Source organism: Aulostomus chinensis, chromosome 17 (assembly GCF_037954235.1).
Source record: "Aulostomus chinensis isolate RoL2024-O1b breed Wild chromosome 17, RoL_Achi_v1.0, whole genome shotgun sequence".
Classification (NCBI taxonomy): Eukaryota; Metazoa; Chordata; class Actinopteri; order Syngnathiformes; family Aulostomidae; genus Aulostomus; species Aulostomus chinensis.
The window spans coordinates 10,723,601-10,738,950 of record NC_141336.1 but is presented as its reverse complement, the minus strand read 5'-3'; the positions used below and the strand labels follow the sequence as shown (position 1 = coordinate 10,738,950).

The 15,350-nt window shown below is 40.8% G+C and overlaps 1 protein-coding gene across 3 annotated transcripts; it reads left to right on the top strand.

Moving 5' to 3' along the window:
- Positions 1-316: 316 nt before the first annotated feature.
- On the top strand, positions 317-14,607 carry dpysl5a (dihydropyrimidinase like 5a). Of its 3 annotated transcripts, none has more exons than XM_086182031.1 (13): positions 317-455; positions 3,627-3,897; positions 7,727-7,885; positions 8,833-9,012; positions 9,624-9,692; positions 9,834-9,878; positions 9,977-10,052; positions 10,368-10,524; positions 10,610-10,751; positions 10,907-11,049; positions 11,174-11,381; positions 11,600-11,768; positions 12,408-14,607. In XM_086182031.1, exons 2-13 carry the CDS (start codon positions 3,637-3,639, stop codon positions 12,491-12,493), a joined length of 1,695 nt encoding a protein of 564 aa, XP_086038157.1. In that variant the 5' UTR covers positions 317-455; positions 3,627-3,636; the 3' UTR covers positions 12,494-14,607. The 3 variants fall into 3 exon arrangements, with proteins under 3 accessions (XP_086038157.1, XP_086038156.1, XP_086038158.1); XM_086182030.1 differs by lacking the exon at positions 317-455 and adding an exon at positions 3,370-3,518; XM_086182032.1 differs by lacking the exons at positions 317-455; positions 11,600-11,768 and adding an exon at positions 3,370-3,518.
- Positions 14,608-15,350: the final 743 nt, after the last annotated feature.

Genomic DNA, 15,350 nt, shown 5'->3' with positions numbered 1-15,350 from the left:
ACAATTGTACTGTTGTTTTGAGGCCACCAGATGCATTTTTCCTCAAAAAAGTAAAACGACTAAATTGAGGGAACAAGTTATATTCCATAAACTCAGAATATCTAAAAGAGGGACACAGATTATATCTTGCGACCTCAACAAAAATTGGTCTATGCCCACAAAAAAAAAAAAAATTGGATAATTTGTTGGAGTCAACTCTTTCCAGTTGCGACTTTGCGTGTCAAATTAGGCTTTTATTTTGGAAGCAGAAACCGGGAAACTCTCTCGGTGCTTCACGCTCACTTGACAGGGATGATGCTGCGGTCTGCTGGTCCCGGACCGGCCAGGAAGGCATCCATCTGGTGTGTGTACCTCCTTGAGAAGTACCATCCGTGGACTGTGTTGCTTGGTGTTGGTGTTGGTGTGAGAAAGTAACAGCCGAGGAGCTGCAGCCGCAGACGGGGAGAGGACAGGAGGTTAGTGGTTCTTACAGCAGCGGGGGGGGGACTAGGACTAGAAGACGCACTTGGGACTTAATTTCTCTGCCCCCGGCTCCTCCACGTCTGGGTGCCTTCCTGCTGTTGGTGCCGTTCTTTCTTGTCTGGTCCTCAGCAGGCTGGCAAGAGGGAGGTTCGATGGTAATGTGAGAGGACCGGAGCGGTCTGGAGGAGGGCCGAGGGCGGACTGAGCGCCGGGAGGGCGGTTTTTAGGTCGCCAGTGCAGTGAGCAGTGTGCAGCGGATAATGTCGGATGGGGACCGGTTTCTTTGTGTCAAGTCGCACTAGTATAAATGTCATTGTTTCACTGTGCTTGCTCTTCATCAGTTAAATGACCACAAATACTGCGATATGTTGCGTGAAATTGCTCTTAATTGGCAATTTTAAAAGCAGAAATCACACAAGATTATAGGAACCAATAGTGGAGTAGTTGTGGTGTTTTTCAGTTTTGTGTTTTATCTAATATGAAAAATAAAGTATAATTCAGCTTTCAAACCCGTGCAACAAATTCTGTAATTTAATAATAATAAGATTCCAATAAGTTGGTCAAACCCTGCAGCTGCTCGCAAAATTTGGGAGACAGAGAAGAGTTTACGCCCTCCAGTAAGATCCAGGATGAACATCATCCACATGATCAGCCATCAGATCTGCAAGTGTCAAGGAGTCCATGCAGTAAACTTGCCGCACCCGCAGACGTACCAGCCCTGCACGCAACATACACGCAATCACGCACACGCACGCACACACACGCACACACAATGCATACACTACGTCATTAATAGCCTATCATTAATTAATACAGTGGCGTTTAAGGCGGAGAGGTCGGGAAGGTTCTTTCATTAAGATCTGTGAATTGTGTCCACATCATATTGTTTTGATTTTCCTTCCTCCAGTTGTTCAGTTTTGATCATTTTCAGAAGCCAAAATTGGGGGAAAAATACATACACATTCATTGTCATGGATTATCAGTTAGATTGTATAAAGTAAGACAAGACCTCAGTTGGTGAGAGGGTGTGGCCTGAAGCAGTATAGACAATATTGTATATAAGTTAGTTATTTAGTGTATGGTGTGTTGTGGGGATCTCCTATTTTTTATAAGGCCAACCCGCAACTTTTTGCTCACTGCTTTGTTAGAATTGTTCTCTTGACCAAAAGCCATTGGCTTTTTTTTTTTAAATAGAATTTTGCATCATTGCCACAAAAATAAGCTCAGTGGAAAAAGATTTCTCGTCACCACTGTTGTGATTTTGGAAGCAATATATGCAATTACAAGTTCAAAGTTAACATCATGCCATGCACACCACAGGTACATGACTTTGACATCACAATAACTGCCTTGGCACGCCTCCTACATGACATTTAGTCATGTTTAGTTCTTTGGGAGCTTTTAAGACTAATGAAGGCTTTGAAATTCACAAATGTTATATGTGCTGATGCATTTTATTACAATGATTGGAACAAAACTGAGAAATATATCAAGCAAGTTAAAACCCCAGACCTTATTTAATACACTTAACGGAACACTGACTGACTTTTAGATGAGGGAACTGGAAATTCATAAATATTCACTTTCTTGTGGGTTTTTATATATGCTATAAAAGACAACAAGATGTTTTATGTTTGAAAATTGTACAGGACTGGTTAGAATACAACTGTACTTGTGTTATCCATCTTTGCTGCTCAAAGTTGTTTTCAGGCGTCCTTTGAATTTTAAATTTAAAAAATAATGCTCATGGGGCGACATGGTGGTGCAGTGGTTAGCGCTGTCGCCTCACAGCAAGACGATTTGGGGTTTCGAGCCCCGGCTCGAGCACGGGGTCTTCCTCCCACGATCCAAAGACATGCAAGAGGGGACGAGGCTTATCTTATGCTCGAAACTTGACCGTAGGCGTGGCTGTGAAAGCAAATGGTTGAACCCAGGGTGAACCCCGCCTCTCGCCCAAAGGCTGCTGGGATCAGCTCCAGCCCCCCCACAACCCTGAACAGGATAAGCAATAGAAAACTGATGGATGGATGGATGGATGGATAATGTACATGTTGATTATAATGATGGAAGTAGGTTGTTCCACCTGCTGCCACCCAGTGGCAATCAGAAATTACTGCCCCCCCCCCCCCCAAATATTATACATATAGTCCCAGTTGGTTAACCAGAGCCACATCAAATTTGGTCTTGACCATGGGAAATGGATGATGGGTTACTAAGGAAACTTTTTATTTTTAAAAGGTGCTAACATTGTGAGGCAGCAAATTGAACTGTCATAACGACTCCGCATGATCAGATCATTTCCAACATGTTCAGTTGGAGTCATGCCGTGACTCATAGTCATAGCTCCACTTAGTGGTTACAGGATGTAAGCCTGTTTGACGTAGCAGAACACTTTTTCACATCAGGTTTGGCTGAGTTCACCTTGGAGGATGCGTGCCCTCTAGTTTTCCATGAAATCTGCCTCAAACACGTCTGCCAGAATCCTTCAGGATTAGTTTACTTTTTTAATCATCATTTGGTAACACTTATTTACTTAAGTACTTAATCCTCTTGCAAGATGGCTCATAAGGCCTTGATTACAGACTCATACCATATGAGACCAGACAGGTTTTGGTTGTATACAAGCAGCTCTGGCACATCGAGCCCAACTGACTTCAGCTGCAAAGCTTTGGTGCAAAATTCCCACTACTGGTAATGCAGGGCAGCATCTAGTGATGCAGTCGTTTAGCTTTATCACCCCCTTGTGGCCCTCAACTTTGGACGCTCTACTCAAGCGGAGAGTAGAGTTCAGGCGTTGTGCATCTTTAAGGAGAGCGCCAATGTAGGGAGTGGCGATTTTTTCATCCATGTTCGCCTCATTTGTCTCCTCAAGTGGACTAAGCGTCTTTCTACTGACTATGACATCAGCGTCCAGCAGAACGTCAGGTCCCAGGCTGTGGCTGATACCAGCCTCCTCAGTCCTGGAGCTGATGTCAGTCACAGCCTGACAGACTGGGCTCACGGCAGCATCACTCACTCTTCTCTCTGCCTGTCTTCCTGCACTGTCTAGCGATGAGGTACAGAAAAGACAGGATTTTGTAGAAAGCAACATATTTCTTTACTGTTAGCAATATTTAAAGAACAGGCCATTAATATAAAGTTTTTCTCTCTCTTCTTCTCCACAGAGCGATTGCCATGTCTTCCAGCGCAGCGATGGTGCGCATCCTTATAAAGGGTGGCAAGGTGGTGAATGATGACTGCACCCTGGAGGCTGATGTCTACATTGAGAATGGCATCATCCAGCAGGTGGGGAAAGAGTTGATGATCCCTGGTGGGGCCAAAGTCATCGACGCCTCTGGGAAACTGGTGCTCCCTGGGGGCATCGACACCAGCGTCCACCTTGAGGAGACTTTCATGAACGCAACCACAGCGGACGACTACTACAGCGGCACCAAGGTAATGAACCAATGAGAAGGGAAAAAGGGTTTAAACTGGAACTAGGGCATGTCACGGTACCTTTTTTTAGTCAAAGCATGGGATAAAATATTTATAAACTACTTGAAAGTACTTTTTTGCTGTAAAACATCAAAAATGTCCCATTTAGATAAATGTGAGCTTTGCACTGAACAGCTAATTTTAGCCAATGCTTCCTTTTATTAGATTAGAGGAGATTATTTTATACTGAGATCACATTTGTTGGTTTTTCAGATAAATCTATTCTTGCTGTCAAAGTAAGATGGTGGGGCTAGGATAACATTAAAATAGAATATTTTCAGTGTAATTTGAAATTAATTCGAAAATTTGGTTTCAAAGGTGGAGTCGGCAGTTGTAATCCGTGATACTTGTCCTCAAATTCAGTTTATATCTCTTCATGATATCCAAACTGTTTGTGGCTCTGTAAAAGATCCAAGTGTCTCAGATTATCATCGAATCAGCTGAAGACATTCTGTTTCTGTCCCTCTTCCACGTACTCGCCACAGCTACACCGTGATAGAAATGAAACGTAAATAACATCATTAGATATCATATTACTTTAGTGTAAAAATATCTCCCTTGCTGTGGCAGACCTCACATTCTTTCCCAAGGAAATATACATCTTTGCCTCTGTAATTTTACTCCTCATGATCATGATGACAGTGTGCACAGATGCTGCAGTTTGATACTCACTGAAGAGTTCTTCTTTTACTCTGTGTGCTTTTTTTTTGTGGACTCTACAGTCCAGGACTCTACAACCTAAGAACCTTCCATGGAAATTACTTTGTGCTTGAATACAAGCAAATACCAGCAGAAATTCTGCATTAGTTGGTATATAATCCAAGGAGAATGGCTCCAGCAAAAGCAGACGCTGGGATAGCAAAATGGGCTACAAGCTAAGCTAAAGGCTACAACACTTTCCTTCGATCATCAGTCTTTCAAATGCGTGTTTTGACAACAAAGTCAACGAGCTAAGACATTGGAAACATTACAGAAATCACAAAGAACTTTGGTGTCTGGTTGGTGTCTGGCTTGTTGTGTTCCTTGGAACTTTTGGTTTGATGCTACCATGGAGCTAGCAGGCCTGTAATAAGAGGCATGAAATGTAAGTTCACACAAGCCAGAAAAAGCATCTAAGTGGCAGGATATCATTCATTTTCTATGACAGCTGGAATTTTTCAGGAGCAGACAGTTAGGTGGCCACTGGCAAAGTTTCTTCCACTAACCCAAAGACACTTTGATTTTTGCTAAAAATACAGTTCTTGCTCAGTTTTGCTGTGGTTAATCATCGGTGGTTATTAGCTTTAAGCTACACTGTTCAAAAACTTGGTTTGCAAACAGTCAAGTGTACCGCCTGGTATAATCCACATCTTCTTTATCCAGCCGTATGCTTACTAATCCACACATACTTATTTTGACCGAAAAACAAACCTGATGATGCACTTAAGAATTTGTAAATGAATGTTGTGAGGCAGTTGGCTCTTATTTTCTGCAATAGTTGTTGCTAGCAGTAAATGGCTGTTAGCTTCAAGCTAAATATAGATGGGTGTCTCTTTCTGCATTCTAGAGTCACAAGTAGTGATGCAGCAGGAAAGCAATATATTTATTGGGTGTATTGCTCTAATAGCATCAGTTTTTGGTTGTCTGATAATGCATTTGAGGACATCTTTTTGGACTCCTGTGATTTGCATCTTTCACAATATTCTGAAAGTCATTTGTAGATGTATCAGTAGTAAAAGTAATCGATGCAGCATGACAGGCAAGTGGTGTGAGTCTTCGTTTTACAAACATACTTTGACTCCTTGATATTAGTGCCGATTCTCAGCAGGCAAGGCCAGTAGCTGCCAGAAAGAATGGAGTCAGGGACGCTGCTAGGCCGGGATACCCCTGTCTGCTTTAGAGTACCATGATGACTCATCACTCTGAAGAATCTTGAGATGATGTGGGCTGAGAGATGACAGCCTCTGTGTTTCGGTTGTTTTAGTGACTGGAGAGATTGCCTGCAGCCTGTAGACATTGGTGACAGACACTATTCTCCGCTGTTCTGAAGCCTCGCCCTTCATTCCTCCCTCCGTCTTCCCCCACAGCCCTCCCTACTCGCTTTGCTGCTGCTGCCATACTCCCGAGACAAATGCAGATCAGTATCTGTTTCCATGGATACCACAGGGCTGCTGCAAAGACTGCCGCAAAGCCTTTTCACACACACCATTGTACTTGAAGACAATGGCTCTCAGACCCACGCCTCCCCATCCTACCTCCCATAACACACATACTCGACTCTAGGGTCAGCTGACATGACAGATGCTCCGTCAAGCATCCACTCCTACACAAACAAACCCTTGTGTTTGGATTATTAAGGTTTATTCTTGTTTGTCTTTATAACATCTACATTTTTATAGGGGGTGGGGGGTGCAGCAAAAAAATATGAAGTATTCTCAATAGATTCCTTTGAAATGTACCCGGGTGGATTTATGCTATATCTCCAAAAGCAGCCTTTAGCAAATGTCCTTAAAGATAAACATTGATGGTAAATAGGCTTTTGCTTTTTTGCGTAGGACTCAGAACTGTGCTGAGTGGGTTACAGTCTTCCTTATAGATGGGCCCAATAAATCAAGATATCAAGCTTTGTAAATAAACACCCATAAATAACTGCGTTTAATAGTCATTTCAATGTATTTAAGGTCTTCTACTTCAAGTTCACCTCAGTTAATTTTAAATGTAGTTAATCAAGGCATCATAAAATAAAGGTATAGTACAAAAATTAACTTTGTCCCTGGTAAACATTAATAACTCAAGACAAAAGAATTAATTTTTAAGCCAGAGGAGGATAGAAACAACAGTCTCACACACACAAAAGTAAACAAAGTGCAAATGCAACGAAGACAGGAAAAAGGACATGATGTCATTTTTGGGGCCAATGGTAAGAGGGACGAAAGAGTTTTGCATATTAAATTGGAAAATATCTTGTGTTAAAATGTCTAAACCAGGGCTGCTCAAAATGGGGCCTGGAATATAGTATCCATAATGACATGGCTAACAGTAGAAAGTACAAGATAATTCTAAAAATGATACAGTAAATCCCTGTTTATGCTGTTTTCTTTTATGTGGGGTAGAAATGCTCCCCATGTTCTTACCTTATACGGTATATCATGATTTGATGTGACTTGGTTGTATGTATTTTGCTTGGAATGTTGTTGGGGAGGGTTTGGAGTTTGAGGTGTTTTTATTGCTTGCTGATTGATTGATTGATTGATTGATTGATTGATTGATTGATTGATTGATTGATTGATTGATTGCTTTGTCAGTTTTTAGAAACCAAAACAGTAATCAAATTGATGAAAAGGTGCTCTTTCAATCTGTAGATCCTTAATCTCAACAAAAGAAGTTTTTAAGTTAATCAGGCAGCAAATTGTCACTGAGGGATATCATTTTATCAGTTTGGCAGAACTGAAAGCAGCAGAGACAGTTGTACACAGATAAAAGGTATCTGAACAACACAATGCTGTATTGCCCACAGCCCACCATACAAATTGCTTTAAAAAAATGGATTAACAATAAACAAATACATGATGAAGTTAAAAAAACAAGATTTAATATTTATCAAATGATTTTGATTTTGCTAATGTTTGTCTATAGAGGCTGGCATGGCTCAGAGGTTGAGTGGCTGTCTAGTAAAGGGTTGCTGGTTTGATCCTCGCTTCCCCCGCTATAGAAAATGGATGGATGGATGTTGATCCAGTCATTGTTTCATACTTCTAAGGAATTCTTTTGTATGTTTTTTTTGCTCAATGAACTCCTGATTTTCATGTAGGCCGCTTTAGCTGGTGGTACAACAATGGTGATCGGTCATGTCCTGCCAGAGAAGAATGAGTCTTTACTGGAGACCTACGAGAAGTGCCGCAGCTCAGCAGACTCCAAAACCTGCTGTGACTATGCTCTGCATGTGGGAGTTACCTGGTGGGGACCCAAGGTACTGTAACTGTGTGCTCTTCATGGGTAGTTTGGGTTGATGTTAATTTATTTTTCTAACAAAAATAGCGGTGTATTTTTCTCAAATGTTTTATATTGTCAGTCTAAGAGAATAAAAGTAACATGAGAAGGTTGATGGTGCTAGACTGCAGAATAAAACGGTTTAAATGCCTGCAACTAAATCGGACAGTATCGTTTCCACTGCAACGATTTGCTGACTTTCGGGCTTTTAGGGAATGTGTAGGATTTAGTAATATCTGGTGGCAAAGCTGCAAATTGCAGCCCTTAACTTACCGCTTCCTCTTGAAAAACTATGATAGCTTGCGGGACCATTCATGTTAAAAAAAAAAAATTATCGGCTTCTTACATATACAATTACCAGCCAGCAATACGAATTACTTATTTAGAATAAGAAAAAACAACCTGTCCAGGGTGAACCCCGCCTCTCGCCCGTAGCCGCTGGGATAGGCTCCAGCCCCCTCGCAACCCTTAACAGGAATAAGCGGAAGAAAATGGATGGTTGGATGGAATAAGAAAAACGTTATTTATGTTATCATGTAGAAGGGCAGAATTACTGGTAAGTCATCAGTCTGTAAAAATACACCCTTTTTATCCAGAAAATAGGAGAGGAGCAAAGGTTTGTTCGTTTCTGTGATTTATTTCCCTCATCAACTACGGCTCAAGCAACACTAATGCTGCTGTTCTACTGGGAAAACCTAGATCTAAAAATCCAACATCGTTAAAACCCAACACCAATGGAGATGCACATAACCCTGACTTTCGTACTGAAGCACTATGGGAGCTGCACCTGATAACTGCTGTTTCTAACTTGGATTTTGTGAGGATTTAATAGGGAAAAAATGATCATAAGGCTGGGATAAGTGCATTCAGCAACAAACACAGTTATATGTGCCTTTAAAGTCCCTGGATGATTCTCGTCTCACACAGGTATGGGCTGAGATGGAGAAGCTGGTGAGAGAGAAGGGAGTGAATTCCTTCCAGATGTCCATGGCCTATAAGGACACTTACATGCTGAGGGACAGTGAGCTCTTCCAGGCGCTGCAGCACTGCAAAGACATCGGCGCCATCGCAAGAGTCCACGCTGAGAACGGGGAACTGGTGGCTGAGGTCAGGGAGACTCGTTACCTTCTCGTTTATAGTGTACTCCATCATACCAGGGGTTCTCAGCATGAACTTGAAGGTTTTCCAAGGGGATCCTCAGCAAAATGAGGAATAGTTTGATTTCACTTTTGTTGAAATGCTGTTGAAATATTTGTGACAGCAACATGTGGCAGTATTTCAACGCGCAAAAATCTGACACCAAATCACTGAGCTAACAATTTAATACATAATTCTAATAAATAGAAAGAAATCATTGTCACCATTTTAAGGAATACATATTGTCCCATTTTTTTCTCCATCGTTTTCTTGTAAATTTTCTCATTTTCAGACCGTTTTGTTCCATGTTTTTCGAAGAAATCACAGGTGTAAGCTGGGGAAGAAATGAAATTATGGAACAAATTTGACATAAAAAAAGAACTGACTGATACAATGTTTCTAACAGAAAATTAGCAACAAAAACTTCAACATTACCAAACAAAAGTGAAAAATTACATCACATTACATTTTGCTCTTATTTGTTGTATTTGTGTTGAAGACAAAAGAAGGCTAGCTGTAATTAATCTAATCCAAATAAAAAGTTAGTATTCAAAGTTAAGTATTGTCCCACTTCATCACAGGGTGCAAAGGAAGCATTGGACTTGGGCATTAGTGGTCCGGAGGGGATTGAAATCAGCAGGCCTGAAGAGGTATGACAGTCACCTTTGTCTTTGTTAGTCAGTCAAATGACTTGTGATGAAAAATTCTGCTTTTATTTTTGTAATGATACAGATCCACTCTATATCTCGACTCCTTACTGTGACACCTCCCCTTAATCTGCTTCTTTACAGTTGGAAGCTGAAGCGACCCACAGGGCGATAACCATTGCAAATCGGGTGACTGAGAGATCTCCAGCACAATAAAGAAATTTCTCGTAATGAAGAGTCAAAATCAACATTGTAACTTAATTATATTCCTGCGTGTTCTCTGGTAGGCCCACTGCCCCATTTATCTTGTGAATGTGTCCAGTATGGCTGCAGGAGATGTGGTGGCTACAGCCAAGATGCAGGGTAAGACATTCAAGATGATATTATTATGTAATTATAAGGCCTGTGATATCATTTCTGGTTTTCTACCATAATTCTAGGCTTTCCTCTCTTCAATCAAGATCAATTTTGTCAAAATAAAACATAATTGCCATTTTAGTATGTTTAATTTTGTCTTGCCATGTTCTGGGAGGTAACTGCCCTTTCATGAGTGCACATGAAAAGCTAAAGACAGGGAGAGCAAGAGCAGAACCAAACATCATGCTTCATTTTTGCTCAAGTTGTTGTTGTTTCTGAATCTTTCAACCCATCTGCCCATACTAATGTTTCTGGACACAGGTAAGGTGGTCCACGGGGAGACAACCACAGCCCACGCTGTGCTGAATGGCATGCAATACTATCATCAGGACTGGGCCCATGCTGCTGCCCACGTTACTGTGCCTCCTCTCCGTCTGGACCCCAATACACCCAATGTCCTAATGAGCTTACTGGGAAAGTAAGAACTATCAAGTCTTGTATTAAATACAATCTCATGTTTCTGATTTCAAAATCAAAAAGTGACATTGTCTTTCTCCTCTCAGTGACACTTTGAATGTTCTGGGTTCTGACCACCGTCCGTTCACCATCAAACAGAAAGCCATGGGAAAGGATGATTTCACAAAGATCCCCCATGGGGTTCCTGGCATTCAAGACCGTATGAGCGTCATCTGGGAGAAAGGAGTGGTGAGCGTGTTTCTTTTGTTCCTGTCCAGTTGCCAGAGAACTCCTGGAAATAGAACATCTGTTTTGTTTTCCAGGCTATTGGTTTGAACTTTAAAATCAAACAAGTACCTGCTTTTTATACATGGTGTTAAATAACTTATGTCCTTTTCATTCAGATTGGAGGTAAAATGGATGAGAATCGCTTTGTAGCAGTCACAAGCTCCAATGCAGCTAAGATATACAACCTCTACCCCAGGAAAGGCAGGATCATTCCGGGAGCAGATGCTGATGTGGTGGTCTGGGACCCAGAGGGATCCAAGTATGAAACTCGACCCTTCACATCATCGACCCGTTTGTCTGACTGCAGCTTTTATCCCAAATCTCTGGGGCAGATTATGTTTTTGTCTGACTAAACTGGGTCATGTCTCTTTGACCATCTGCAGGACCATTTCTGTGGATAACCAGGTCCAAGGAGGAGACATGAACCTGTACGAAGGTCTTCGCTGTCACGGCGTGCCCTTGGTTACCATCAGCCGTGGCCGACTTGTCTATGAAAACGGCATTTTCACGTGTGCTGAGGGATCTGGAAAATTCTGCCCTCTGAGAACCTTCCCAGATTACCTTTACAAGAAGATGGTTCAGAGGGAAAAGGTATCAGACAGACATGTATTTGATCTACCTGAAACTGGCAGAGAGAAGGTTCCCATTGGTAATCGTGTAACCTCCACACATTACTACATAGTCAGGGTCAAAACCTTTGTGTTACTGTAAATTAGTAGTTTTCCAGCCCAATAGTCAGTCAACGTTCTTGATTCCTGTAACATTTTTGCGTCAATTGAATTGTATTTTCATGTGTAAACTGCCACCAGAGCCAAGCAGTGAAGGCTGTAGAGAGAGAACCCTACACTGGTGAAGTTGTTGCTGTGGCGAACGCAGGAAAGAGAGACTTAGGGGCTCAAGATCTGGATACTCCAACACGTCCCTGCACCAGGCATGGAGGCATGAGGGACCTCCATGAATCCAGTTTCAGCCTCTCTGGTGAGAATTAACACCGGTTTGATACAAGATGATATGTTTCTAAGATGGAGTCCTTTTTTGCTCAAGTTTATACTTCTTCTATTGCTACTCTCATGCAGGAGTCTTCATAAAACTGACAAGCAATATGAAAACTTGAAAATGGATCTAAAAATTTGGTCCCAGTCTTCGATTACCAACCCCAATTATTTATCCACGTTCACAGGAGTGGAGGGCTCACTGAAATTTGTCACTCCAGACATGGACTACTTCTCTCTTACTGTTTCAGCTGTAAAACAGTGGATAGATTGTTTTGAGTGTTACTTACAGTAACTTCGAAATAAGTCTTTCACCATCTGAATTTGGTCCAGCAACATTTGGGAAATCTAAAAAGCCGCACAATTAAATTTTTCCTCCTCATTTAAGCAAGTCAGTTGTCAGGCTTGTATACAGGATTGATTCAGATATGTGTATTGTACTTGAAGTGGGCCCCAGCAACTGTGTTATCTAGAAAAACACGTACGTAACGTAAAGATAAGTATTAGATCAAGACTCAGATACCTAATGTTAAATGACTTGGGGCACGAGAGGTAAAGGAAGGTCAGACGAAGAGTACATTTATTTTATTAACAACTGCCACGATGATGTTCGCTGCTGTTCCAGGCGCTCAGATTGACGACAACATTCCAAAGAGATCCTCGGCCAGGATCCTGGCGCCACCCGGAGGAAGATCCAGCGGCATCTGGTAACGGGCATGAACATGAAGTCTGAGGGAAACACCCAGCCAAGCAAGACAACCTGTTTTTTCTCCCTGGAGGCTTAGAATACATGTGGGCTAAAGGAGTCATGTTTTCATTCATCACAGATACTTAGCACAGTAAAAAAAAAATGAGGTCTACAACATTGCCATGATAAATTTGGAATGCGCGTCAAAGAAAATAATTGTCAAAATGTTATCCAAATGTAAACGAATGAGTTGCCAGTTAAGTGGTTTAGTTACCGGATCTTGTTGTATCTTACTAATAGTTTTAGGAATAAGATGGTGGTTTTTATGATGCAATTGTGTTACCTCACTGTAAAATACAATTTTGCACTTGTATCATGTACTATTTAGATGCCTTTTTACATGATTTAGCGTCACTTATGTCTTTTTACTGTGAGCCATGATGAATGAATTGTTATTACGAAGGGTGTTGGAATGACAAATGGAGTTGCAATTGACCAACTGATGAACAATATCATGATGTAAGTTATCCTTTTAAGTGTGTTTGTTTGTATTTATATTTTTGTGCTATTTTCCTTGACACTGCTGTTAGAATTTATTTCTACATGAGTTTCTTTGTGCAGTAGTTCATCATGTTTACAGCCTTATAGCAGAATAGACTTCTGTTCCACCCCCACCAAATGTGAATGAACCTATGCTGTGTGTACTGTGCATGGTAGCATCATTAGTACTACGTAAAAAGCACTCCTATTGCTTTGTGATGGTATTCATTTGACACAGAGAGCAAAAAGTCTCACCCAAACTGCCTTTTTCTCACCTGAGAACACTACAACCTACAAACAACTGCTTCAGTTGATGAACTTCCTGACTTTTCTTTTAAACTGGGCACTTTTTACAACTTTTGATTTGTTCTTAAGTAGTTGGGTACTAACTGGTCCCGTGACTGACTCTTCTGATGCATCATATCACTGTGAAACAGAGAGAAGCTGAAATGATCCTTCGAAACATTCACACTGACATTTAACAGCAAAGATGTAAGTCAGTTAAAGGGATGTTTTGCATTTATTGAAGTGGGGTTGTGTGAGGTAGTCATCCATAGTCAGGTTCTCATGCTCAGAAATGTACTGCTAAGGTTGGGATTGATAGAAAAAAAAGGGTTTTATCATTCATGCCTACTTAAGAAAAACCACTGCATTTTTAAATGGCATCAAGTTCTGATAGCCTGTTTAAGTTAGATTGATAGAAATGCAGTAGTACAGCATGCCATCAACTTGCCAAATAGGGGCCCTGAATGGATGTATGGGAAATTAAGTTATAAATAATTTATTTCAATGGTTGATCAATAGCTTATGAAGTGTTTACAATTCAATTAATAAAATACATCCATTCATTTATTAATTCTTGATAAGGTGAAACTTATTTTGTGGTACCAGAAAAAGCGCTGCTGTAGAAAGAAGTTCTACAGTTGAAAATGTTTGAACAAAAGAAAAGGCAGTCTAACACTAAAAGTAAAGTGACAAAAATGCAAAAAATATATCATGCATGTAAAGGCTGTAGATGTTTTTAAGGTGGTTGTTTCTTTGGTGGTTAAATAGATGTTTGCTGAAGTACCTTGTCCTTGGTGCTACACTGCTGAGCATTGGGGTGTCACACTGCTGTCCATTCTCTGCACACAGGACATGCTGACCCACATCTACTCAAGGTTAGACCCAAACCCCATCTTATAAATCCAAAATATCCCTTTAATGCCACTGAAAGCATCAATACTGGAGAGCATGCTTGTTTAGCAACTGCAGAAAAGCACTGATACTTTTTTCTCTGCTACTGTATATTTGTGTTTTGTCAGTAATTGTCTTAGTAATTTTTTTTTGTCAGACTGCAGTGTAAGCAGGGATGTACACAAGATGTCGATTAATGTCTAGTCCAAGTTTTGTCCTGATAATCATGCTACAGTCCTTTATGAGTTTTTTAAGTTTGTTTTTATGTTTTTACTTTTGATCCTCTGTGTTCAAAAGCTCCCTCCCAAATGTACTCTGGTGCTGAACAGTGTGTCGTCACATTGAAATTCCTTCCTTAATCTCCCTCCTGCAGCTCTTCGTGACATGATTTGAGTGCAAATAAACCACAATGAAATCTCCACTTGAATACTGTCTCCAATCACTGACCAATAATTTAGTACTTTTACTCAAGTACTGCTCTAAAGTACAATTTTTAGGTACTTGTACTTCCATTGATGCTACTTCACTACATTATCACCAGGATACATTGTACTGTACTTCACATTTATTAAATTCAATATTTCACCAAATACGAAAAAATAATCTTCAAATATGAGGGACGGAACCTCCACCAGGGATGTAATGTAATTACCAGCATTGGCGTGCTGTCTGTTTGCAGAATAACTCAATAACGTAGATTTAGAAACCATCACTCACATATTGCATTTTTTTACAGAACAATTGATGATGTCATTGCTGGATTTTTGTGATAAAGGAGCAGAGGTGAGATGCTTTGATGAAGGTAATCTCTCTAAAATGATTTCCAATTTAGTGTTACCTGTCAGAGGGGGGGGGGCTTCCTTCAAAGCCCTATCCTGACTGACTTTTAAGTCAAAGGTCTAGGTGGGGTCTGGGGTTTGAGATGACAGACAAAACCATGGACCCTCAAATTCCAATAAAATTCTTAAACTTAATTATACTAATAGTATCAGTAATGAAAGAGACATGATGGTGCGTTGATGTGTGAAAGAACTCAGAGAGAACAAAATATTCTGCACTTGTTCTACTCCTGTTTATCCACATACCAAACAGAACACAGACGGATGATGGGGACTAATTGATTGCAGTGATTCATAGACCTACTGCACTGTCTCTCCTTTATGA

What these genes read in the sequence shown, in the direction of transcription:
- dpysl5a (XM_086182030.1), top strand. An exon ending in ACGGGGAACTGGTGGCTGAG is followed by an intron (nt 9,013 to 9,623) that starts GTCAGGGAGACT and finishes ACTTCATCACAG; the next exon opens with GGTGCAAAGGAAGCATTGGA. An exon ending in ATCCAGTTTCAGCCTCTCTG is followed by an intron (nt 11,769 to 12,407) that starts GTGAGAATTAAC and finishes CTGCTGTTCCAG; the next exon opens with GCGCTCAGATTGACGACAAC.